The sequence below is a fragment of the Chiloscyllium plagiosum genome, unplaced genomic scaffold (assembly GCF_037043375.1).
Source record: "Chiloscyllium plagiosum isolate Xiang-an unplaced genomic scaffold, Cpla_swu_hap1 HiC_scaffold_38, whole genome shotgun sequence".
Taxonomy (NCBI): Eukaryota; Metazoa; Chordata; class Chondrichthyes; order Orectolobiformes; family Hemiscylliidae; genus Chiloscyllium; species Chiloscyllium plagiosum.
The window spans coordinates 8,869,729-8,896,510 of record NW_028270176.1 but is presented as its reverse complement, the minus strand read 5'-3'; the positions used below and the strand labels follow the sequence as shown (position 1 = coordinate 8,896,510).

General features: G+C 53.0%; 1 protein-coding gene across 1 annotated transcript in view; it reads right to left on the bottom strand.

The window, feature by feature from the left end:
* The window catches only part of LOC122544169 (scavenger receptor cysteine-rich domain-containing protein DMBT1-like), a 118,568-nt gene that overhangs the window by 40,091 nt on the left and 51,695 nt on the right, over nt 1-26,782 (bottom strand). Inside the window, exons 9-11 of the mRNA XM_087980980.1 lie at nt 10,969-11,283; nt 7,679-7,993; nt 2,393-2,509 (exon numbers count right to left, since the gene is read on the bottom strand). Of these exons, the coding sequence (XP_087837106.1) occupies nt 2,409-2,509; nt 7,679-7,993; nt 10,969-11,283 (731 nt within the window). The 3' untranslated portion in view covers nt 2,393-2,408. The remainder of the gene's footprint in view (nt 1-2,392; nt 2,510-7,678; nt 7,994-10,968; nt 11,284-26,782) is intronic.

Genomic DNA, 26,782 nt, shown 5'->3' with positions numbered 1-26,782 from the left:
CTGTCCCTCTGCTCCGGGACTCAATCCCCCTCACTGTCCCTCTGCTCTGGGACTCAATCCCCCTCACTGTCCCCCCACTCTGGGACTCGATCCCCCTCACTGTCCTCAACTCTGGCACTCGATCCCCTCACTGTCCTCAACTCTGGCACTCGAACCCCCTCACTGTCCCCCTGCTCTGGGACTCGATCCCCCTCACTGTCCTCCTGCTCTGAGACTCCATCCCCCTCCCTGTCCCCCATTCTGGGACTCGATCCCCTCACTGTCCCCCCACTCTGGGACTTGATCCTCCTCAGTGTCCCCAACTCTGTGACTCTATCCCCCATACTGCCCTCAACTCTGGGACTCAATCCCCCTTACTGACCCCCACTCCGGTCCTCGAACTCCCTCAATGTCCCCCACTCTGGGACTCAAAACCCTTCACTGTCCCCCCACTCTGGGACTCGATCCCCCTCACTGTCCCCCTGTTCTGGGACTCGAACCCCCTCACTGTCCCCCTGCTCTGGGACTCGATCCCCCTCACTGTCTCCCACTCTGGGACTCGATCCCCCTCACTGTCCCCCACTCTGGGACTCGATCCCCCTCACTGTCTCCCACTCTGGGACTCGATCCCCCTCACTGTCTCCCACTCTGGGACTCGATCCCCCTCACTGTCCCCCACTCTGGGACTCGATCCCCCTCACTGTCTCCCACTCTGGGACTCGATCCCCCTCACTGTCCCCCACTCTGGGACTCGATCCCCCTCACTGTCCCCCACTCTGGGACTCGATCCCCCTCACTGTCTCCCACTCTGGGACTCGATCCCACTCACTGTCCCCCTGTTCTGGGACTCGATCCCCCTCACTGTCCCCCACTCTCGGCCTCGATTCCCCTCACTGTCCTTCAGCTCCGGGACTCGATCCCCCACTCTGGAACTCGATCCCCCTCACTGTCCCCCTGCTCTGCAACTCGATCCCCCTCACTGTCCCCCTGCTCTGCAACTCGATCCCCCTCACTGTCCCCCTGCTCTGCGACTCGATCCCCCTCACTGTCCCCCTGCTCTGGAACTCGATCCCCCTCACTGTCCCCCCGCTCTGGAACTCGATCCCCCTCACTGTCCCATTGCTCTGGAACCCGATCCCCCTCACTGTCCCCCTGCTCCAGGACTCGATCCCCCTCACTGTCCCCCCGCTCTGGAACTCGATCCCCCTCACTGTCCCCCCGCTCTGGAACTCGATCCCCCTCACTGTCCACCTGCTCTGGGACTCGATCCCCCTCACTGTCCCCCCGCTCTGGAACTCGATCCCCCTCACTGTCCCTCTGCTCCGGGATTCAATCCCCCTCACTGTCCCCGTGCTCTGGGACTCGATCCCCCTCACTGTCCACCTGCTCTGGGACTCGATCCCCCTCACTGTCCCCCCGCTCTGGAACTCGATCCCCCTCACTGTCCCCGTGCTCTGGGACTTGAACCGCCTCACTGTCCCCCCGCTCTGGAACTCGATCCCCCTCACTGTCCCCCCGCTCTGGGACTCGATCCCCCTCACTGTCTCCCCGCTCTGGAACTCGATCCCCCTCACTGTCCCCGTGCTCTGGGACTCGAACCGCCTCACTCGAACCCCCTCACCAATAGCACATGGACTGCACTGGCACACATACCACCATCTCGTCAAGGGGCAACTAGGAACAAGGCAATTTATGCTGGCTAGACAGAGGGGCCCACGTCCCAGCAGAATTTTTTTAAAATTCAATCTCTCTAGATATGGGGCAGCACAGTGGCTCAGTGGTTAGTAATGCTGCCTCACAGCACCAGGGTCTCAGGTTCAATTCCAGCCTCGGGCAACTGTCTGTGTGGAGTTTGCACATTCTCCCCATGTCTGCGTGGTTTTCCTCCCACAGTCCAAAGATGTGCAGGTCAGGTGAATTGCCCATAGTGTTAGGTGCATTAGTCAGAGAGAAATGGGTCTGGGTGGGTTACTCTTCAGAAGGTCGGTGTGGACTTGTTGGGCTGAAGGGCCTGTTTCCACACAGTAGGGAACCCAATCTAATCATATCTGATGGAATTTCTCTTAAATATTCGAGTATTACAACGATGTTAAGATATTGAGCTAAGGGTAACTTCAGAGCTTAGGAGAAAGTGCAGACTGCAGATGCTGGAGGTCCAGCATCCAAGGAACAGGAGAGTCGATGTATCGAGCAGAAGCTTTTTATCTTGCTCCACAGATGCTGCCTGACTGACTGTGCTCTTCCGGCACCACACTCTGCAACTCTAAGTTCAGAAATTGACAACTTTACTCCCAAAATTTGTCACATTACCATGCACTTGTCTCCAACTTTGCAACCTGTTACTTTAATGAACTTATGAAAGGCAAAGAGAAAACCATCATAATGAATACAATCTTCACACTTTTACAACCACCTGTACTCTTCAGTGCCTAGGATTTCCTTCTCAGTTCCAGTGCAAGAAAGACTGTAAGCAGAGCCAGAATGGCAGCTGCGAGGCACAGGCGAAAGAGCTGCTCAATGGGATAAAGACCTGCAGCGAAAACAGAAAGGACACACTCTGGTAAATCAGGGAGATACGAACATGAAGACAATTCCAAATTTTCTGCATTTTGTGATCAGTCTGTTGTTATAATTGATACGATCTGTGGCGGGGCTTAAACTTGTAAATTTTGACCCAGGGGAAGGATGCACTACAAAGTGAAGCTCTTATCAGCAACGACAGGTTTGACAGTACAGAGAGTTCTCCGATTACGCGGGGCTGTGTTCCAGTGAAATAGAAATAATGGGGCCAATGGGGAAAGTAGGGTGAGGGGCTGACCAACAAGACATATCACTCACGATCGCTCAAAGATCACCCAAAATCCTATAACAAAGTATAGCACAGCCTGGATGGCTGGTTAAATCATATTTATTAATGAAGCAAAAGTAAAATTAACACATGACATTGAAAAAGTATTGCTACCGCAGGGAGAAAGGTTCATCATCATTGGCACCTTCAGGTGCAGTTGTAGTTGCAGAAGGAGATGGCTGTGGCTGATTGCCTTCTGACTGTTTCTGGGGCGTTACGTGAAATGCAGGTACAAGAACAAATTAGAAAGGCAAATGGTGTGTATGGGAGTAATGCAGAACTGCAGCAGTTATACAGGGGCTTAGACAGAAAATAGACAACAATATTCTTCTGTCAGAGGAGAGCAATGAACATTCATTAGTTTAATGTTTGAGATGTATTGTGCTGTACCTCTCATGCTCTGACAGCAACTGACATCAGCACATGCGCAGGTTGAAGCGTGCCAAACGATTGCGGCTGGAATCGCACTATTGCAAACAGAATTAAGTGTTCGCAAAAAATACCACTCCCTAATCTGTCAGCGACATTACAGCCAAATCGCACTGCTTCACACAAGAACTATCTGTACTATCGCTGGGCTAATAATTCACCTCGGGGACTTGCGAGGCAAACATGCAACAATCCCACTCTCCAACCTAGTGTTTTCTAAAAATAGAATTTAAAAACTCAAATGGATGTGGAAATTATTTTCCATTCTCTCCTTTTGTGCAAGGAAAAACATCTTAGTAAACTGGGTAGCTGAGGGCCCTCCAGGACTTTCGAATTGGCACAGGTTAATCATGGAATATATCCCCCTTGACGTCCTTACAAATATGGTGCACCAAAAAACTGAATTATTCTATAAAATATGGCAGCCCTTTCTGAACGATATAGATACAGATATTTTGGCCATTTTGTCAAGGGCTTTTATCTAGTTGTGGTAGTGGTTCTGGCTGGTCCGGGGGCCCCCAGGGGGAGGAATCCCGTATAAATACGGGTTTTATTATGATTTGATGTTAATTCATTCTGAGCATGTACTTCATTATTTAATTACTATGTTTTTTTTGAGTAATGTAAGATATTTTATTATAAGCTTTGGTTATTTGTAGGTTAGATTAGTACTTAGTTGAGTGTTTTTTCCTCTTATTTTATTTGTTGTGTTTTGGTTATTATTTATTTAATATTTAATTGTATATTAGTGCTTATATTTGTTTGTGTTATTTTGTAAGTTTGCAAAAAAAGTTTAAAAAAATCCCTTTTTCTTCAAAAAAAATCTATAAAAAAAACCACAGAAGTATAAATATTGTTTTCACATCAGCTGGCATGAGAGGATATAGCTTTAAATTACTTACAGATTAGATTAGATTAGATTACTTACAGTGTGGAAACAGGCCCTTCGGCCCAACAAGTCCACACCGACCCACCGAAGCGTAATCCACCCATTCCCGTACATTTACCCCTTTACCTAACACTACGGGCAATTTAGCGTGGCCAATTCACCTGACCTGCACATCTTTGGACTGTGGGAGGAAACCGGAGCACCCAGAGGAAACCCACACAGACACAGGGAGAACGTGCAAACTCCACACAGTCAGTCACCTGAGTCGGGAATTGAACCCGGGTCTCTGGCGCTGTGAGGCAGCAGTGCTAACCACTGTGCCACCGTGCCGCCCTCAATTGAGGGGTGATAGATATTGGACAGATCTCAGAGGTAGTTTCTTTACTCAGAGATTATTGGAACGCACTGCCTGCAACAGTTGTAGACTCTAAGGGCATTTAAATGGTCATTGAATAATCATGTGGAGGAAAATGGAATAATGTAGGATAGAGAGGCTTCGGATTGGATCCACAGGTCAGCGCAACATCGAGGGCCGAAGGGCCTGTACTGCTCTGTGATGTTCTAAGTTCTATGGTCTATTGACTTTTACAATTATAAAACTACTTGGTGGATATAGAGTGAATGAGGAGGTGAAAGCGAGTGTAACACCCAGTAACACGATAATAAGGATGCTTGCTCATCTAGTTAAGTGACAATATTAAAATCTGCAGGGATATTGTCAACGTGATAATGTTACCAGTCATAAGACCACATTTGGAGCACTGTGTACAATTCTGGTTGCCCTGATGATTTGAAACTGGAACAGGTGCAGAAAAGATTGACAAGGATGTTACTGAGGCTGGAGGGGTTGAGTTACAAAGAAAGACTGGGACTTCTTTCCTGAAGCATAGGGGGCAGAGGGTTGACCTCATCAAGGTTTAGTAAGGGGCAAGGGACACAGATAAGGTGAACAGCCAAGGTCTGTTCCTCAGGGTAGGGGAGTCGGAAACTAGAGGGCAGAGGTTGAAGGTGAGAGGGGAAAGATTCAAAAAGGACCTGAGGGGCAACGTTTTCACACGGAGGGTGGTGTGTACGTGGAGTGATCTACCAGAGGAAGTGAGAGAGGTGGGTACAATTACAACATTTCAGGACAGGTATGTGGATAGGAAAGGTTTAGAGGGATGTGGGTCACACACAGACAAATGGAATTAGTTCAGTTCAGGGAACCTGGGCAGCCTGGATGTGTTGGGCTGAAAGGCCTGTATCCGTGCTGTATCTCTTTATGATATTACTTTCACAATTGGATCGTGGTCAGAAATTCAAACAAACAATCAATTTCATTTTGTAACTATTGTTTTTAATCCCAGTTTATGGAAGTCATGCTCTGTGATGCACATACAGAACTGAAATTATTATCATAAGTCTGGCAGCACCCAGGAGAACAAGATCTCACAGATTGGGAGGAGGTTTCTCATTACATCAAGCGGTGCTATTGTAATATCTCACCAGCATTCCAAACAGACCACCCACATCTCCTACACTCCACCTTGCTCCGTCAGACAGACCCGAAAAGAAAGACTCAACGTGCAGTCTGTCCCTACATTTCTATTTATAATTCCCACTGGGCATTGAAGAGAGGTCATGGAATGATGGCCTTTCCATCGAGAGAACTGCAGTGCAAGGATGCAGAGGTTCTATTGCAGTAAAACCAAACCCTGGATAGACCCCATTTGGAGCAGGTCTAGACACCAAGCCTGAGGAAGGTTAGATTAGCTTTGGAGGGAGTGGAACGTTGGTTTATAACAATAATACCTGGACTTGAGGGGTTATGTTATGCAGAGAGCCAAGCTGGGTGACACGGTGGCTCAGTGGTTAGCACTGCTGCCTCACAACGCCAGGGACCCAGGTTTGATTCCACCCTCGGGCGACTGCCTGTGAGGAGTTTGCACATTCTCCCCGTGTCTGCGTGGGTTTCCTCTGGGTGCTCTGGTTTCCTCCCACAGTCCAAAGATGTGCAGGTTAGGGTGGGTCGGCCATGGGAAATGCAGGGTTACAGAGACAGAGTAGAACAAACTTAAAAATCACACAACCCCAGGTTACAGTCCAACAGGGTTATTTGGAAGCACTAGCTTTCGGAGCACCGCTCCTTCATCAGGTGGTTGATCAGGTGCTCTGAAAGCTCCTGCTTCCAAATAAACATGTTGGACTATAATCTGTTGTTTTTATTTTTAACTTTGTCCACCCCAGTCCAACACTGGCTCCTCCAATCCAAGGATAGGGTAGGGCAGAGGATCTGGGTGGGATGCTCTTTGAGGGTCAGTGTAGACTCGATGGGCTGAATGGCCTGCTTCCTCACTGGAGGGATAATAAGGGCCAGTCCTAATTTAGGAGAGAGGTTAGGAAGCACTTTGACACACTAAGGCTGGGAGATGTTTGGTATTCTCCTCAGCAAATGTAAAATCTTTGGCATATTATGTTGAAAAGTGTGTTGTAATATCATAAGGGATGATTCCAACCTCTGGGCCAGAAAGTCTTGGTCCAAGTCCCCATCTAATCCAGCAATGCAACTGAATGTTTCTGAGCAGGTTAATCAGAAAAGGAAATGAGACTGGGTGGCCCGATAGCACACCTACGCCCTGTCTGTAAAACTGATCCTGACCTTCCAGTCACCTGCTCCTTCAGTGCCCCACCGTGATCCTCCAGCCAACATTCCCATCTCAGAGTCTTGCTACAGTGCTCCAGTGAAGCTCAGAACAACAGCATCTCATCTCCCCCTTGAAGACCCTGCAGCCTTCCAGACTCATTATTGAGTTCAGTCTGATACACCTCCTTCGATATCCTCTACCCAACCTTCACATGACCATCAACCCATTCTCACCTACTCACGGTCCCCACTATCAGCTCTCCTCCCTTCCCAGGATTATCATTATCCATCCCTATGTCTGTCTAACTGGCTCTCCCTCTCTCTCTGGGCTCCATCTCTGCCTATCTGCTCAATCCTTATCCCCAAACCCTCCCTTCTTCAGCACAAATACCAAACAAATTTTCCAGGTTACTATCAGTTCTGATGAAGGGTCACAGGACCTGAAACATTTGCTCTGTTTCTCTCTCTGTCCCTCCCTCTCTGTCTCTCTCTCTCTCTCTCTCCCCTGAGAGGCTGCCAGCCCTGCTGAGGTTCTCCAGCACTTTATAACCTGTAATGGCAACTCTGTTTCTCTGACTCACTCCCCACAGATGCTGCTAGACCTGCTGAGTTTCTCCAACAATTGATGTTGTTGCAAGAGGAAGATTTCTGTTGTGATGTGTTCCTGGTAGTCCCCTTGAGAAGGCGATAGTGAGTGGCCTTCTTGAACCACGGATGGTAACAACATTCAACATCAAAGGACTACGGTTACAATCTCTCTCAATGGTAATCCCCAGGATGTTGATGGGGAAGGATTCAGTGATGGTGATACCACTGAACACCATAGTTAGATTCTCTCTTATTGGAGATGTTCATTATCTGGGACTTGTGTGACACAAATGTTACTTAAGTCATGTGACTCGGTCTTTACCTGAGCAAATAACAAAAGCTGCAGATCCTGATCTGCAGTGGTCTCCTTCCATTGACCTTGTTTGACACTTGACGAGGTTAGACTCAGTCCCTTTACATTTGACTGTATATGACCAGAACTCTGCAGGTACCATGCCAAAGTGGGCACCCCCTGGAGCCGACGTGGCTTGCCCACAGCCCAGTTGACGGCAAACGACATTGGCATCATCTATGTCCCAACCATCATTACAGATGGCTGTCCAGCTGTCGTTATAATAGAGCTCAACTCTCCCAGAACACTTGTCCGTCCCATTCATGAATCGCAGTGCAATCGGATCTAAAGGAGGGAAGCGGATTTAAGATATTGCAGATTCTTAAGATAAACTTCATAGAGTACTTCTACTGGTTACTGATTCTAGAACTAGGGAGAGATAGTCTGAGAATTCGGGCCGGGGAAGAGGTTAGGAAGCACATTAACATGCACAGGGTAGAAGAGGGTTGGAACTCTCTTCTACAAAGAGTGCTGGATCAGTTGTTAGTTTTAAAGCTGAGAGAGGTAAGGTTTTGTTAAGCAAAAGCATTAAGTGAATAGGAACCAAAGGCGGGTCAATGACGTTAGGCCATAGGTCAGCTATTGAATGACGGATTTGGCTCAATGGTCTTCTCCATATCCCATAAACATATTCCTTTTTAATGAACGTGTCGTTTTGAGAGGTGAGGCTGCATCATCGATAGTTTTTTTGTCTCTTCTGCTTCCATTCAGATGTTTGAACATTGTGAGACAGAAGCAAATTGAATTAAATTTTAAAACATCTGAAATTAAGTATTGCATGATGACCATGGTCGAAAAACTCTCCTGATTTACGAATTTACCAATGTAATGGGAGGTGATGACCTTGTGGTATTATTGTTGTTCTCAGGATCCAGGTTCGAATCCTCCCATGGCAGATAGTGGAATTTGAATTGAATAAAAATCTGGAATTAAGAGTCGATGGCGACCATGAAAGCATTGCTGATTGTCAGAAAATTCCGGTTCCCAATATCCTTTAGGGAAGGAAATCTGCCATCCTTACCTGGTCTGGCCTACATGTGACTCCAGACCCACAGCAATGTGGTTGACTTTTAACTGCCCTCTGGGGCAATTAGGGTTGGGTGATAAATGGAGGCCTGGCCAGCGATGCCCTCACCCTGGGGAGAGGAGGAGAATTCACCTGTCTCTACCCGGATCTGAGCCTACATGTGACTCCAGATCTCACAGTAATGTGGTTGACACTGAACCACCCTCTGGGGCAATTAGGGATGGGCAATAAAGCCCACATCTGGTAACTGAATGTAAAAGTAAAACGCACCACTGCCCCTCCCAATGTTCTTCTCTGTGGGTCGACGCAGGTCAGTTTGATCTCGGTAGAGCCTGTGCTGCTGTCCAGTGGGGGAATGTTCTATCTGTGTGTCTATGTGCAATAACAAAGTGAGGTTTTCTGTTTCTGTGTATCAAAACTGAGGTTGGTTTTTAATTTGCAATAGCAGGAATGAGGGGTGAGGCACAAGAATTGGGGACCACTTGTGTTAGTCTGAGTTTCTCTGATATCTCAGCATCAGTGATTCAGCAAGCCTATGGCGGTGTTGAGGACTCACATTATCGCAACAAATCATTTCATTGATCAGGCACAGCTCAAAGGTAACGTGGGAACCAATTACACTCTGTGCACTTTGCTTAGCGGTTGGAGGATTCTGTTCCTTTCAGGCACAGGGTCAATAACTAGGGGGGCAATAATTTAAAGTGAAGGTTTGGAGGTGATTTGAGGGGACGAAAATTCACCCAGAGGGTGTGGGGGTATGGAATGCATTGCCTGGGCGGGTAGTTGAGGTGGGAAATGTCCCAACTTTTAAAAATTACTTGAAATTGGGCTCAAAATGTCATAACATTTAAGGCTGTTGAACTAGTGAGGCAAAATGGGAAAACATAGATCCACTCAGACTAGATGGGCTGAAGGGCCTCCTCTGTACTCTATGACTCCAAATTGATGTGCGTGGAATAGTTGACATTCTCTTCATAGCACCCAGCACCTTACTGTATCGACAAGATCCCACATGGTTGACTGGTTAGTAAGGCTAGATTACATGGGATCCAGGGAGGGAAAGTAATTGGTTACAAAATTGGTTTGATAGGAGGAGGCAGAAGATGGTGGTAGAGGGTTGTTATTCAGACTAGAGGCCTGTGACCAATGGTGTCCCACAAGGATCAGTGCTGGGTCCACTGTGGTTTGTCATTTATCTCAACAATTTGGATGAGAATTTAGGAGGCATGGTCAGTAAGTTTGCAGATGACACCAACATTGGTGGGGTGGTGGACAGAGAAGACGGTTGTCTAAGAGTACAATCAGATCTTGATCAGCTGGGCCAATGGGGTTCGGGGTGCGAGATGGAGTTTAATTTTGATCAACGTGAGGTGTTGCATTTTGGTAAGATAAATCAAGGCAGGACTTACACAGTTAATGGTAGGACCATGAGGAGTGTTATTGAACAGAGGGTGCAGGTACATTGTTGGTGTCATGGGTGGACAGGGTCATTAAGAAGGCATTTGGCACACTCACCTTCATCGGTCTGAGCAATGTGTGTTAGAGTTGGGATGGCATGTTATGGCTGCACAAGACATTGGTGAGGTCATTTTCAGAACACATATAATTCTGGTCACTCTTATAGGGAGGATGTTGTGAAACAGGAAAGGGTGCAGAAAAACTTGATGAGGATATTGCCGGGACTGGAAGGTTTGAGTTATAAGGAGGGGCTGGATGGGTTGGGACCTTTATCCCTGGAGCGTCGGAGACTGAGGGATGACCTTCCAGAGATTTATGAAATCACAAGGGGGATAGATAAGGTGAGGAGGCAAGGTCTTTTCCTCAGGGTAGGGGATTCCAAAACTAGAGGGTACAAGTATAAGACAAGAGGACCTGACCAGCAATGTTCTCACACAGAGCGGGGTGCGTGTATGGAATGAGCTGCCAGAGGGAAGTGATAGAGGTGGGTACAATCACAACATTTAACAGGCATCTAGATGGGTACATGGACAGGAAAGGTTTAGAGGGATATGGGCCAAACACAAGCAAATTGGACTAGTTCAGTTTAAGAATCTGGGTGGGCATTGCAGTGTTGGGCCGAAGGGCCTGATTCTGTGCTATATGACTCTATGACTCTTTAATTATGCACGTTTTCATGTATTTATAATCATCAGTGCAGTTCTCGGCGATTATCTTTCCCTTCAAAATATCTTGGTTACATTGAAGAGGAACAATTGAATGACACAAAACACACCTGAGCAAGTAACAGCCGCTGCCTCTCCTGCGTTGCAGTTGTGTTTTCCAACTGGGTTCGACGGACACTGGAGCAAGTGTGACTCATGCCCCTTACACTCAACATCATCCAACCAGAAGGTTCCAGTGGCCTCGCCAAACTGAGCGCTCCCTGGGGCTGATCTGGCTGGTCCACAGCCCATTTGTTTACAAGCAACGTCCGCGTCCCGAAGGTCCCACGCATCATCGCAAACTGCTCCCCAAATGTCCTTGTAATTGAGTTCAACTCTCCCGGAACACGCATCCGTCCCATTCACCAACCGTATTTGGATCAAGTCTATATTATTAAATTGGAGAGGGGGCAGAAAAGATTTACAAAATCATTACCAGGGTTGGAGGTTTTGAGTTATCAGGAGAGGCTCAATAGACTGGGACTTAATTCCCCGCAACAGAGGAGGTTGAGGGGTGACCTGACAGCGATTTATATAATTACGAGTGGCATAGATAAAGTGAATGGGAAAGGTCTTGTACCTGGGGTGGGGGGTGTTCTTGTCGACCAGATCAGACCCCCTCAACATATTTTAAGGCAGTAATCTAGACCCCAACATTTTCTTGCTTTGAAGGTGAATGAATTTTAGAGAATCTGTTCCGGATGCAATGCGGCTGGTCAAACTACTCGAAGTTTAATAAAACACAGTTTATTTAAACACTAGTTAAAACACAAAGAAAGAAAGAGGAGGAATTTAGAATACCTTAACTCAACTGTAAACTTAACCAAATAATAGACACTGCGCCTGTCACTAATTAACTGTCCCAATACAGTAACATTCCATAAATACACCCCTTGGCAAAAAAAGGTAAATTCAGACACAAATTCTCATATGCACTTCTCCAATCCATGAGGTAAAACACATCGAGAGAAGATTCAGAGAAAGTAAAAGCCAAGAGATGTTCATTGAAGCTTCCAATTCCTTTGAGAGCCCATTAGCTTCTGCTTAAGCCTAAACCTCAAACCTAAACCAAATCCTGGACATCCTGGTCTGTGAGAGCTGGCCACAGCAAGGTTGCTTCCATTGTTCCACCTTTCAAAAAATACCCAAGGCCTCACGCTGTTTGCTCAAGTGGTCTTCAGTAGCTGGCCAGTCGCCTCTGCCTTACAACCTCTCTTCAAAACAAAACACAGGACAAAATAACCTCTTGAAAGCCATAGTGTTGTGTCAGAGTTCAAAACTAGAGGGCATAGGTTTGCGGTGTGCAGGGAAAGATTTGAAAGGGTCCTGACGGGGGCAACATTTGCACACAGAGGGCAGTGTGCATGTGGAGTGAACTGCCAGAGGAAGTAGCAGATGCAGGTACAGTTATAACATTTCGAAGGGATTTGGGCAGGTCCATGGATAGGAAAGGGCAAAACGCAAGCCAAGTGGGACTAGTTTAGTTTAGGAAACGTGGCCAGCATGGATGAGTAGGACTGAAAGGTCTGTTTCAATGTTGTATGCCTCGACAGCTGTTTAAATCTAGAAGGAGGTGACAACTAGTGGATGTGATCTATTTGGAGTTCCAGTAGGTCACAGCCAATGTGCTGTACAGGGAGGCTGTGAAATGTGAGTCTGTGAATCAGGGGAAAGGTATTGGCATGGATAGAGGATTGGCTGACTGGCAGCAAGTACAGAGTAGGGATAAAGAGGTCTTTTTCAGGATGGCAGCCGATGACTAGTGAAGTTCCACAGGGGTCAGTGTAGGGACCACAACTATTCACACCATATCTTCATGATCTACACAAAGGAACTGAGGACATGTTTTCTATCTGTGCAGTTTGTACAACGATAGGAGGAGGGTCGTGTAATGGTGAGGAGGTGGGGAGGCTGCAGAAGGACTTGGACAGGCTGGGAGAGTGGGTCAAGAAGTGGCAGATGGAACGTGGTGTGGGAAAATGCGAGAATACGCACTTTGGTCGGAAGAATAGAGGCATAGTCTATTGTCGAAATAGAATAAGTCTGAAGTGCCCAGGGCCTTGCGAATCCGAGTTCAGGTTCTCTTCAGGTTCACAGGAAGCTTCAGTTGGCAATTAGGACGACAAATGTAATGTTAGCATTCATTTTGAGAGGGTTAGAATACAAGAGCAGAGATGTGCTGTCGAGGCTGTATTAGGCTCCAGTCAGACCACATTTGGAACATTGTGAGCAGTTTCAGACCCCATATCTAAGGAAGGATGTGCTGGACTGTGAGGGGTCCACGGGGGATTTACAAGGAAGATCCTGGGGATGAACAACATGTCTTATGAAGAGAGCCTGAGGATTCTGGGTCTGTACTCCATGGAGTTTAGAAAGATGAGGGAGAATCTGATTGAAACGTACAGAGTTCTGAGAGACCTGGACATGGAGAAGATGTTTCCCTTGGGAGAGAAGATTAGGACACAGGCACATAACCTCAGAGTGACGGGATTTAGAGTGCATTCCACGCACCTATCATCCTCTGTACAAAAAGCTTTGCTTCACACATCTGCTTTGAACTTTCTCCCCTCACCTTAAACCTATGCCCCCTAGTATTTGACATTTCTACCTTCTGAGCTGAGGTGAGGAGGAATTCCTTCAGCCACACGGTGGCGAATCTGTGGAACACGTTGTCACAAAGGGCTGTGGAGGCCAAGTCATTGAGTGTCTTTAAGACAGAGATGGATAGGTTCGTTACTAGTCAGGGGATCAGGGGCTACAGGGAGAAGGCAGGAGAATGCAATTGAGAAACAGAACAGCCATGATCGAATTTACCTGGCACAGGTTAGCACTGCTGCCTCACAGCGCCAGAGACCCGGGTTCAATTCCCGACTCAGGCGACTGACTGTGTGGAGTTTGCACGTTCTCCCCGTGTCTGCGTGGGTTTCCTCCGGGTGCTCCGGTTTCCTCCCACAGTCCAAAGATGTGCAGGGTCAGGTGAATTGGCCATGCTAAATTGCCCATAGTGTTAGGTAAAGGGGTAAATGTCGGGGTATGGGTGGGTTTCGCTTCGGTGGGTCGGTGTGGACTTGTTGGGCCGAAGGGCCTGTTTCCAAACTGTAATGTAATCTAATCTATAAAGAACCATTCCCTCAATGTACTGTACTTGCTGGTCACAATATGGTCTCTTCTGCATTGGGGAAGTGATGTGTGCACTAGGTGACTGCTTTCCAGAGCTCCTACATTCTTTCTGCAAACAAGACCCTCAGCTTCCAGCTGCTTACCACTACAATACCCCACCCTGTTACCTGGTAAACATCTCTGTCTCAGGCTTGTTGCAGAGTTCCAGGGAAACTCAGTACAAGCTCCAAGAGTCACATCTCATTTTCCACTTGGGAACTCTGTCACCTTCTGGACTCAATGTCTAATTCAACAATTTTAAGGTATGAGACACCTTCTCCCAACTCCATAGCCTCATCCCCAGATATCAGGTGGACTGATACCACAAACAACTCATTCTGGTCCCCATTAGCAACAGTTCACCCTCCCAGGCTGACATTATTCTGTCCTATATCTGCCCAATGGTCATTTCCTCTCCCTGGCCTCCATCTCCCCCTCCTTCCCCCGAAGTACGCCAACATTTTCCTCGCTACAATCTTGTCATGACAAAATGCACCAATGCCTCTCCTTCCTCAGGAGGCTCAGGATTTTCAGCATGTCGATCCCCCTCACTGTCCTCCACTCTAGTACTCACTGTCCCCCTGCTCTGGTACCTCATCCCCCTCACTGTCCTCCACTCTGGGACTTGATCCCCCTCACGGTCTCCCACTCTGGGACTCAATCCCCCTCACTGTCTCCCACTCTGGGACTCGATCCTACTCACTGTCTCCCACTCTGGGACTCGATCCCCCTCACTGTCTCCCACTCTGGGACTCGATCCCCCTCATTGTTCCCCACTCTGTGACCCGATCCCCCTCACTGTCCTCCACTCTGGGACCCGATCCCCCTCACTGACCCCTTGCTCCGGGACTCAATCCCCCTCACTGTCCCCCCGCTCTGGGACTCGATTCCTCTCACTGTCTTCCTGCTCTGGGACACGATCCCCCTGATCTGGGACTCGATCCCACTCACTGACCCCCTGCTCTGGGACTCGATCCCACTCACTGACCCCCATTCTGGGACTCGATCCTCCTCACTGACCGTCTGTTCTGGGACTCGATCCCACTCACTGACCCCCTGCTCTGGGACTCGATCCCCCTCACTGTCCTCAACTCTGGCACTCGAGCCCCCTCACTGTTCCCCCACACTGGGACTCGATCCCCCTCACTGTCCCCCTATTCTGGCAGTCGGTCCCCCTGTCTGTCCACAACTCTGGGACTCGATCCCCCTCACTGACCCCTACTCTGGGACCCGATCCCACTCACTGTCCTCCACTCTACGACTCAATCCTCCTCACTATCCCCCACTCTGGCACTCGATACCCCTCACTGTCCCCCAACTCTGGGACTCGATCCCCCTCCCTGTCCCCCTACTCTGGGACTCGATCCCCCTCACTGTCCCCCTGCTCTGGGACTCGATCCCCCTCACTGTCCCCCTGCTCTAGGACTGGATACCCCTCACTTTCTCACACTCTGGGACTCGATCCCCCTCACTGTCCCCCGGTTCCGGGATTCTATCACCCTTTCTGTCCACCACTCCAGGATTCGAACCCCCTCACTGTCCCCCTACTCTGGGACTCGATCCCACTCATTGTCCTCTACTCTGGAACTCGATCCCCCTTACTGTCCCCCGCTCTGGGACTCAATCCCCCTCACTGTCCTCTACTCTGGGACTCAATTCCCCTCACTGTCCTCTACTCTGGGACTCAATCCCCCTCACTGTCCTCCACTCTGGGACTCAATCCCCCTCACTGTGCCCCACTGTGGGACTCGATCCCCCTCACTGTCCCTCTGCTCTGGGACTCGATCCCCCTCACTGTCCCTCTGCTCCGGGTCTCGATCCCATACACTGTCCCTCTGCTCCGGGACTCAATCCCCCTCACTGTCCCCCTGCTCTGGGACTCAATCCCCCTCACTGACCTCTTGCTCTTGCACTCAATCCCCCTCACTGTCCCCCTGCTCTGGGACTCGATTCCCCTCACTGTCCCCCTACTCTTGCACTCAATCCCCCTCACTGTCCCCCTGCTCTGGGACTCGATCCCCCTTACTTTCCCCCTGCTCTGGCACTCGATCCCCTTCACTGACCCTCTGCTGGGGACTTGATCCCCCTCACTGACCCTTTGCTGTGGGATTCGATCCCCCTCACTCTCCCCCACTCTGGGACACAATCCCCCATACTGCCCTCCACTCTGGGACTCGATCCCCCTTACTGACCCCCACACCGGTACTCGAATTCCCTCATTGTCCCCCACTCTGGGACTCGATCCCCCATACTGCCCTCCACTCTGGGACTCGATCCCCCTTACTGACCCCCACTCCGGTACTCGAACTCCCTCAATGTCCCCCACTCTGGGACTCAAAACCCTTCACTGACCCCCACTCTGGGATTTGATCCCACTCACTGTCCTCCACTCTAGTACTCACTGTCCCCCTGCTCTGGTACCTCATCCCCCTCACTGTCCTCCACTCTGGGAATCGATCCCCCTCATTGTTCCCCACTCTGTGACCCGATCCCCCTCACTGTCTCCCACTCTGGGACCCGATCCCCCTCACTGTCTCCCACTCTGGGACTCGATCCCCTTCATTGTTCCCCACTCTGTGACCCGATACCCCTCACTGTCCCCCACTCTGGGACTCAATCCCTTCAGTGTCATCCACTCTGGGACTCGATCCCCCTCACTGTCCCCCACTCATGAGTCGATCCCCCATACTGCCCTCCACTCCGGGATTCGATTCCCCTCACTGTCCTCCTGCTCTGGGACTCGATCCCCCTCACTGTCCCCCTGCCCTGAGATGCGATCCCCCTCAGTGTCCCCCTGTTCTGCGATCCGATCCCCCTCACTGTTCCCCCACTCTGGCACTCGATTCCCCTCACTGTGCCCCTACTCTGGCACTCGATACCCCTCACTGTCCTCCACTCTGGGACTCGATCCCCCTCACTGTCCCCCACTCTGGGACTCGATCCCCCTCACTGTCCCCCTACTCTGGGGCTCGATCCCTCTCACTGTCCCCCTACTCTGGGACTCGATCCACCTCACTGTCCCCCACTCTGGGGCTCGATCCCTCTCACTGTCCCCCTGCTCTGAGACTCGATCCCTCTCACTGTACTCCACTCAGGGACTCGATCTCCCTCACTGTCCTCTGCTCTGGGACTCGATCCCCCTCACTGACCCCTTGCTTCGAGACTCGATCCCTCTCACTGTCCCCCTGCTCTGGGACTCGATCCCCCTCACTGTCCCCCCGCTCTGGGACTCGATTCCCCTCACTGTCCCTCTGCTCTCGGACTCGATCCCCCTCACTGTCCCTCTGCTCTGGCACTCGATCCCCCTCACTGACCCCCTGCTCCGGGACTCGATCCCGCTCACTGTCCCTCTGCTCCTGGACTCGATCCCGCTCTCTGACCCCCTGCACTGGGACTCGATCCCCCTCACTGTCCCCCTGCTCTGGGACTCGATCCCCCTCACTGACCCCTTGCTTCGAGACTCAATCCCCCTCACTGTCCCCCTGCTCTGGGACTCGATCCCCCTCACTGTCCCCCTGCTCTGGGACTCGATCCCCCTCACTGTCCTCAACTCTGGCACTCGATCCCCCTCACTGTCCCCCCATACTGGGACTCGATCCCCCTCACTGTCCCCCCATACTGGGACTCGAACTCCCTCACTGTCCTCAACTCTGGGACTCGATCCCCCTCACTGTCCCCCTACTCTGGGACTCAAACTCCCTCACTGTCCTCAACTCTGGCACTCGATCCCCCTCACTGTCCCCCTACTCTGGGAGTCGGTCTCCCTCACTGTCCATCTCCTCTGGGACTCGATCCCCCTCACTGTCCTCAACTCTGGCACACGAGCCCCCTCACTGTCCCCCCACACTGGGACTCGATCCCCCTCACTGTCCCCATACTGGGACTCGATCCCCCTCACTGTCCCCCCACACTGGGACTCGATCCCCCTCACTGTCCCCATACTGGGACTCGATCCCCCTCACTGTCCTCAACTCTGGCACTCAATACCCCTCACTGTCCCCCACCCTGGGACTCGATCCCCCTCACTGTCCCCCCATACTGGGACTCGATCCCCCTCACTGTCCCCCCATACTGGGACTCGAACTCCCTCACTGTCCTCAACTCTGGGACTCGATCCCCCTCACTGTCCCCCTACTCTGGGACTCAAACTCCCTCACTGTCCTCAACTCTGGCACTCGATCCCCCTCACTGTCCCCCTACTCTGGGAGTCGGTCTCCCTCACTGTCCATCTCCTCTGGGACTCGATCCCCCTCACTGTCCTCAACTCTGGCACACGAGCCCCCTCACTGTCCCCCCACACTGGGACTCGATCCCCCTCACTGTCCCCATACTGGGACTCGATCCCCCTCACTGTCCTCAACTCTGGCACTCGATCCCCCTCACTGTCCCCCCGCTTCTGGGACTCGATCCCCCTCACTGTCCCCCTGCTCTAGGACTGGATACCCCTCACTTTCCCCCACTCTGGGACTCGATCCCCCTCACAGTCCCCCAGCTCCGGGATTCTATCCCACTCTCTGTCCACGAACTCCAGGATTCGAACCCCCTCACTGTCCCCCTACTCTGGGGCTCGATCCCACTCACTGTCCTCTACTCTGGAACTCCATCCCCCTCACTGTCCCCCACTGTGGGACTCGATCCCCCTCACTGTCCCTCTGCTCTGGGACTCGATCCCCCTCACTGTCCCTCTGCTCCTGGACTCGATCCCGCTCACTGTCCCTCTGCTCCGGGACTCGATCCCACTCACTGTCCCCCTGCTCTGGGACTCGATCCCCCTCACTGTCCCCCTGCTCTGGGACTCGATCCCCCTCACTGACCCCTTGCTTCGGGACTCAATCCCCCTCACTGTCCCCCCCCCCTCTGGGACTCGATCCCTCTCACTGTCCCCCATTCTGGGACTCGATCCCCCTCACTGTCCCCATACTGAAACTTGCTCCCCCTCACTGTGCTCAACTCTGGCACTCGATCCCCTCACTGTCCCCCCACTCTGGGACACGATCCCCCTCACTGTCCTCAACTCTACGACTCGATCCTCCTCACTATCCCCCACTCTGGCACTCGATACCCCTCACTGTCCCCCCACTCTGGGACTCGATCCTCCTCACTATCCCCCTACTCTGGGACTCGATCCCCCTCACTGTCCTCCACTCTACGACTCAATCCTCCTCACTATCCCCCACTCTGGCACTCGATACCCCTCACTGTCCCCCTGCTCTGGGACTCAATCCCCCTCACTGACCTCTTGCTCTTGCACTCAATCCCCCTCACTGTCCCCCTGCTCTGGGACTCGATTCCCCTCACTGTCCCCCTACTCTGGCACTCGATCCCCCTCACTGTCCTCCACTCTGGGACTCGATCCCCCTTACTTTCCCCCTGCTCTGGCACTCGATCCCCTTCACTGACCCTCTGCTGGGGACTTGATCCCCCTCACTGACCCTTTGCTGTGGGATTCGATCCCCCTCACTCTCCCCCACTCTGGGACACAATCCCCCATACTGCCCTCCACTCTGGGACTCGATCCCCCTTACTGACCCCCACTCCGGTACTCGAACTCCCTCAATGTCCCCCACTCTGGGACTCAAAACCCTTCACTGACCCCCACTCTGGGATTTGATCCCACTCACTGTCCTCCACTCTAGTACTCAATGCCCCTCATTGTCCCCCTGCTCTGGTACCTCATCCCCCTCACTGTCCTCCACTCTGTGACCCGATCCCCCTCACTGTCTCCCACTCTGGGACCCGATCCCCCTCACTGTCTCCCACTCTGGGACTCGATCCCCTTCATTGTTCCCCACTCTGTGACCCGATACCCCTCACTGTCCCCCACTCTGGGACTCAATCCCTTCACTGTCATCCACTCTGGGACTCGATCCCCCTCACTGTCCCCCACTCATGAGTCGATCCCCCATACTGCCCTCCACTCCGGGATTCGATTCCCCTCACTGTCCTCCTGCTCTGGGACTCGATCCCCCTCACTGTCCCCCTGCCCTGAGATGCGATCCCCCTCAGTGTCCCCCTGTTCTGCGATCCGATCCCCCTCACTGTCCCCCACTCTGGCACTCGATTCCCCTCACTGTGCCCCTACTCTGGCACTCGATACCCCTCACTGTCCTCCACTCTGGGACTCGATCCCCCTCACTGTCCCCCACTCTGGGACTCGATCCCCCTCACTGTCCCCCTACTCTGGGGCTCGATCCCTCTCACTGTCCCCCTACTCTGGGACTCGATCCCCCTCACTGTCCCCCACTCTGGGGCTCGATCCCTCTCACTGTCCCCCTGCTCTGAGACTCGATCCCTCTCACTGTACTCCACTCAGGGACTCGATCTCCCTCACTGTCCTCTGCTCTGGGACTCGATCCCCCTCACTGACCCCTTGCTTCGAGACTCGATCCCTCTCACTGTCCCCCTGCTCTGGGACTCGATCCCCCTCACTGTCCCCCCGCTCTGGGACTCGATCCCCCTCACTGTCCCTCTGCTCTCGGACTCGATCCCCCTCACTGTCCCTCTGCTCTGGCACTCGATCCCCCTCACTGACCCCCTGCTCCGGGACTCGATCCCGCTCACTGTCCCTCTGCTCCTGGACTCGATCCCGCTCTCTGACCCCCTGCACTGGGACTCGATCCCCCTCACTGTCCCCCTGCTCTGGGACTCGATCCCCCTCACTGACCCCTTGCTTCGAGACTCAATCCCCCTCACTGTCCCCCTGCTCTGGGACTCGATCCCCCTCACTGTCCCCCTGCTCTGGGACTCGATCCCCCTCACTGTCCTCAACTCTGGCACTCGATCCCCCTCACTGTCCCCCCATACTGGGACTCGATCCCCCTCACTGTCCCCCCATACTGGGACTCGAACTCCCTCACTGTCCTCAACTCTGGGACTCGATCCCCCTCACTGTCCCCCTACTCTGGGACTCAAACTCCCTCACTGTCCTCAACTCTGGCACTCGATCCCCCTCACTGTCCCCCTACTCTGGGAGTCGGTCTCCCTCACTGTCCATCTCCTCTGGGACTCGATCCCCCTCACTGTCCTCAACTCTGGCACACGAGCCCCCTCACTGTCCCCCCACACTGGGACTCGATCCCCCTCACTGTCCCCATACTGGGACTCGATCCCCCTCACTGTCCCCCCACACTGGGACTCGATCCCCCTCACTGTCCCCATACTGGGACTCGATCCCCCTCACTGTCCTCAACTCTGGCACTCAATACCCCTCACTGTCCCCCACCCTGGGACTCGATCCCCCTCACTGTCCCCCCATACTGGGACTCGATCCACCTCACTTTCCCCCCATACTGGGACTCGAACTCCCTCACTGTCCTCAACTCTGGGACTCGATCCCCCTCACTGTCCCCCTACTCTGGGACTCAAACTCCCTCACTGTCCTCAACTCTGGCACTCGATCCCCCTCACTGTCCCCCTACTCTGGGAGTCGGTCTCCCTCACTGTCCATCTCCTCTGGGACTCGATCCCCCTCACTGTCCTCAACTCTGGCACACGAGCCCCCTCACTGTCTCCCCACACTGGGACTCGATCCCCCTCACTGTCCCCATACTGGGACTCGATCCCCCTCACTGTCCTCAACTCTGGCACTCGATCCCCCTCACTGTCCCCCCGCTTCTGGGACTCGATCCCCCTCACTGTCCCCCTGCTCTAGGACTGGATACCCCTCACTTTCTCACACTCTGGGACTCGATCCCCCTCACTGTCCCCCACTCTGGGACTCGATCCCCCTCACAGTCCCCCAGCTCCGGGATTCTATCCCACTCTCTGTCCACGAACTCCAGGATTCGAACCCCCTCACTGTCCCCCTACTCTGGGGCTCGATCCCACTCACTGTCCTCTACTCTGGAACTCCATCCCCCTCACTGTCCCCCACTGTGGGACTCGATCCCCCTCACTGTCCCTCTGCTCTGGGACTCGATCCCCCTCACTGTCCCTCTGCTCCTGGACTCGATCCCGCTCACTGTCCCTCTGCTCCGGGACTCGATCCCACTCACTGTCCCCCTGCTCTGGGACTCGATCCCCCTCACTGTCCCCCTGCTCTGGGACTCGATCCCCCTCACTGACCCCTTGCTTCGGGACTCAATCCCCCTCACTGTCCCCCCCCCCTCTGGGACTCGATCCCTCTCACTGTCCCCCATTCTGGGACTCGATCCCCCTCACTGTCCCCATACTGAAACTTGCTCCCCCTCACTGTGCTCAACTCTGGCACTCGATCCCCTCACTGTCCCCCCACTCTGGGACACGATCCCCCTCACTGTCCTCAACTCTACGACTCGATCCTCCTCACTATCCCCCACTCTGGCACTCGATACCCCTCACTGTCCCCCCACTCTGGGACTCGATCCCCCTCCCTGTCCCCCTACTCTGGGACTCGATCCCCCTCATTGTCCCCCTGCTCTGGGACTCGATCCTCCTCACTATCCCCCACTCTGGCACTCGATACCCCTCACTGTCCCCCCACTCTGGGACTCGATCCTCCTCACTATCCCCCACTCTGGCATTCGATACCCCTCACTGTTCCCCCACTCTGGGACTCGATCCCCCTCACTGTCCCCCTACTCTGGGACTCGATCCCCCTCACTGTCCCCGTGCTCTGGGACTCGATCCTCCTCACTGTCCCCCTGCTCTAGGACTGGAAACCCCTCACTTTCTCACACTCTGGGACTCGATCCCCCTCACTGTCCCCCACTCTGGGACTCGATCCCCCTCACTGTCCCCCGGTTCCGGGATTCTATACCCCTCTTTGTCCACCACTCCAGGATTCGAACCCCCTCACTGTCCACTACTCTGGAACTCGATCCCCCTTGCTGTCCTCTACTCTGGAACTTGATCCCCATTACTGTCCCCGCTTTGGGACTCAATCCCCCTCACTGTCCTCTACTCTGGGACTCAATCCCCCTCACTGTCCCCCGCTCTGGGACTCAATCCCCCTCACTGTCCTCTACTCTGGGACACAATCCCTTTCACTGTCCCCCTGCTCTGGGACTCGATCCCTCTCACTGTCCCTCTGCTCCGGGACTCGATCCCCCTCACTGTCCCTCTGCTCTGGGACTCGATCCCCCTCACTGTCCCCCTGCTCTGGGACTCGATCCCCCTCACTGACCCCTTGCTCTGGGACTCAATCCCCCTCACTGTCCTCTATTCTGGGACTCAATCCCTTTCACTGTCCCCTGCTCTGGGACTCGATCCCTCTCACTGTCCCTCTGCACCGGGACTCGATCCCCCTCACTGTCCCTCTGCTCTGGGACTCAATCCCCCTCACTGTCCCCCCACTCTGGGACTCGATCCCCCTCACTGTCCTCAACTCTGGCACTCGATCCCCTCACTGTCCTCAACTCTGGCACTCGAACCCCCTCACTGTCCCCATGCTCTGGGACACGATCCCCCTCACTGTCCCCCATTCTGGGACTCGATCCCCCTCACTGTCCCCCTGCTCTGGGACTCAATCCCCCTCACTGTCCTCCTGCTCTGAGACTCGATCCCCCTCCCTGTCCCCCATTCTGGGACTCGATCCCCTCACTGTCCCCCCACTCTGGGACTTGATCCTCCTCAGTGTCCCCCACTCTGTGACTCTATCCCCCATACTGCCCTCAACTCTGGGACTCAATCCCCCTTACTGACCCCCACTCCGGTCCTCGAACTCCCTCAATGTCCCCCACTCTGGGACTCAAAACCCTTCACTGTCCCCCCGCTCTGGGACTCGATCCCCCTCACTGTCCCCCTGTTCTGGGACTCGAACCCCCTCACTGTCCCCCTGCTCTGGGACTCGATCCCCCTCACTGTCTCCCACTCTGGGACTCGATCCCCCTCACTGTCTCCCACTCTGGGACTCGATCCCCCTCACTGTCCCCCACTCTGGGACTCGATCCCCCTCACTGTCTCCCACTCTGGGACTCGATCCCCCTCACTGTCCCCCACTCTGGGACTCGATCCCCCTCACTGTCCCCCACTCTGGGACTCGATCCCCCTCACTGTCTCCCACTCTGGGACTCAATCCCCCTCACTGTCCCCCACTCTCGGCCTCGATTCCCCTCACTGTCCTTCAGCTCCGGGACTCGATCCCCCACTCTGGAACTCGATCCCCCTCACTGTCCCCCTGCTCTGCAACTCGATCCCCCTCACAGTCCCCCTGCTCTGCAACTCGATCCCCCTCACTGTCCCCCTGCTCTGCGACTCGATCCCCCTCACTGTCCCCCTGCTCTGCAACTCGATCCCCCTCACTATCCCCCTGCTCTGGGACTCGATCTCCCTCACTGTCCCCCCGCTCTGGAACTCGATCCCCCTCACTGTCCCCCCGCTCTGGAACTCGATCCCCCTCACTGTCCCCCCGCTCTGGAACTCGATCCCCCTCACTGTCCCGTTGCTCTGGAACTCGATCCCCCTCACTGTCCCCCTGCTCCAGGACTCGATCCCCCTCACTGTCCCCCCGCTCTGGAACTCGATCCCCCTCACTGTCCCCCCGCTCTGGAACTCGATCCCCCTCACTGTCCACCTGCTCTGGGACTCGATCCCCCTCACTGTCCCCCCGCTCTGGAACTCGATCCCCCTCACTGTCCCTCTGCTCCGGGATTCAATCACCTCACTGTCCCCGTGCTCTGGGACTCGATCCCCCTCACTGTCCCCCCGCTCTGGAACTCGATCCCCCTCACTGTTCCCGTGCTCTGGGACTCGAACCGCCTCACTGTCCCCCCGCTCTGGAACTCGATCCCCCTCACTGTCCCCCCGCTCTGGGACTCGATCCCCCTCACTGTCCCCCCGCTCTGGAACTCGATCCCCCTCACTGTCCCCGTGCTCTGGGACTCGAACCGCCTCACTGTCCCCCCGCTCTGGAACTCGATCCCCCTCACTGTCCCCGTGCTCTGGGACTCGAACCCCCTCACTGTCCCCCCGCTCTGGAACTCGATCCCCCTCACTGTCCCCGTGGTCTGGGACTCGATCCCCCTCACTGTCCCCGTGGTCTGAGACTCGATCCCCCTCACTGTCCCCGTGCCCTGCGACTCGATCCCCCTCACTGTCCGCCTGCTCTGGGACTCGATCTCCCTCAATGTCCCCCACTCTGGGACTCGAACCCCCTCACTGTGGGTCAACCAATAGCACATGGACTGCACTGGCACACATACCACCATCTCGTCAAGGGGCAACTAGGAACAAGGCAATTTATGCTGGCTAGACAGAGGGGCCCACGTCCCAGGAGAATTTTTTTAAAATTCAATCTCTCTAGATATGGGGCAGCACAGTGGCTCAGTGGTTAGTAATGCTGCCTCACAGCACCAGGGTCTCAGGTTCAATTCCAGCCTCGGGCAACTGTCTGTGTGGAGTTTGCACATTCTCCCCATGTCTGCGTGGTTTTCCTCCCACAGTCCAAAGATGTGCAGGTCAGGTGAATTGCCCATAGTGTTAGGTGCATTAGTCAGAGAGAAATGGGTCTGGGTGGGTTACTCTTCAGAAGGTCGGTGTGGACTTGTTGGGCTGAAGGGCCTGTTTCCACACAGTAGGGAACCCAATCTAATCATATCTGATGGAATTTCTCTTAAATATTCGAGTACTACAACAATGTTAAGATATTGAGCTAAGGGTAACTTCAGAGCTTAGGAGAAAGTGCAGACTGCAGATGCTGGAGGTCCAGCATCCAAGGAACAGGAGAGTCGATGTATCGAGCAGAAGCTTTTTATCTTGCTCCGCAGATGCTGCCTGACTGACTGTGCTCTTCCGGCACCACACTCTGCAACTCTAAGTTCAGAAATTGACAACTTTACTCCCAAAATTTGTCGCATTACCATGCACTTGTCTCCAAATTTGCAACCTGTTACTTTAATGAACTTATGAAAGGCAAAGAGAAAACCATCATAATGAATACAATCTTCACACTTTTACAACCACCTGTACTCTTCAGTGCCTAGGATTTCCTTCTCAGTTCCAGTGCAAGAAAGACTGTAAGCAGAGCCAGAATGGCAGCTGCGAGGCACAGGCGAAAGAGCTGCTCAATGGGATAAAGACCTGCAGCGAAAACAGAAAGGACACACTCTGGTAAATCAGGGAGATACGAACATGAAGACAATTCCAAATTTTCTGCATTTTGTGATCAGTCTGTTGTTATAATTGATACGATCTGTGGCGGGGCTTAAACTTGTAAATTTTGACCCAGGGGAAGGATGCACTACAAAGTGAAGCTCTTATCAGCAACGACAGGTTTGACAGTACAGAGAGTTCTCCGATTACGCGGGGCTGTGTTCCAGTGAAATAGAAATAATGGGGCCAATGGGGAAAGTAGGGTGAGGGGCTGACCAACGAGACATATCACTCACGATCGCTCAAAGATCACCCAAAATCCTATAACAAAGTATAGCACAGCCTGGATGGCTGGTTAAATCATATTTATTAATGAAGCAAAAGTAAAATTAACACATGACATTGAAAAAGTATTGCTACCGCAGGGAGAAAGGTTCATCATCATTGGCACCTTCAGGTGCAGTTGTAGTTGCAGAAGGAGATGGCTCTGGCTGATTGCCTTCTGACTGTTTCTGGGGCGTTACGTGAAATGCAGGTACAAGAACAAATTAGAAAGGCAAATGGTGTGTATGGGAGTAATGCAGAACTGCAGCAGTTATACAGGGGCTTAGACAGAAAATAGACAACAATATTCTTCTGTCAGAGGAGAGCAATGAACATTCATTAGTTTAATGTTTGAGATGTATTGTGCTGTACCTCTCATGCTCTGACAGCAAC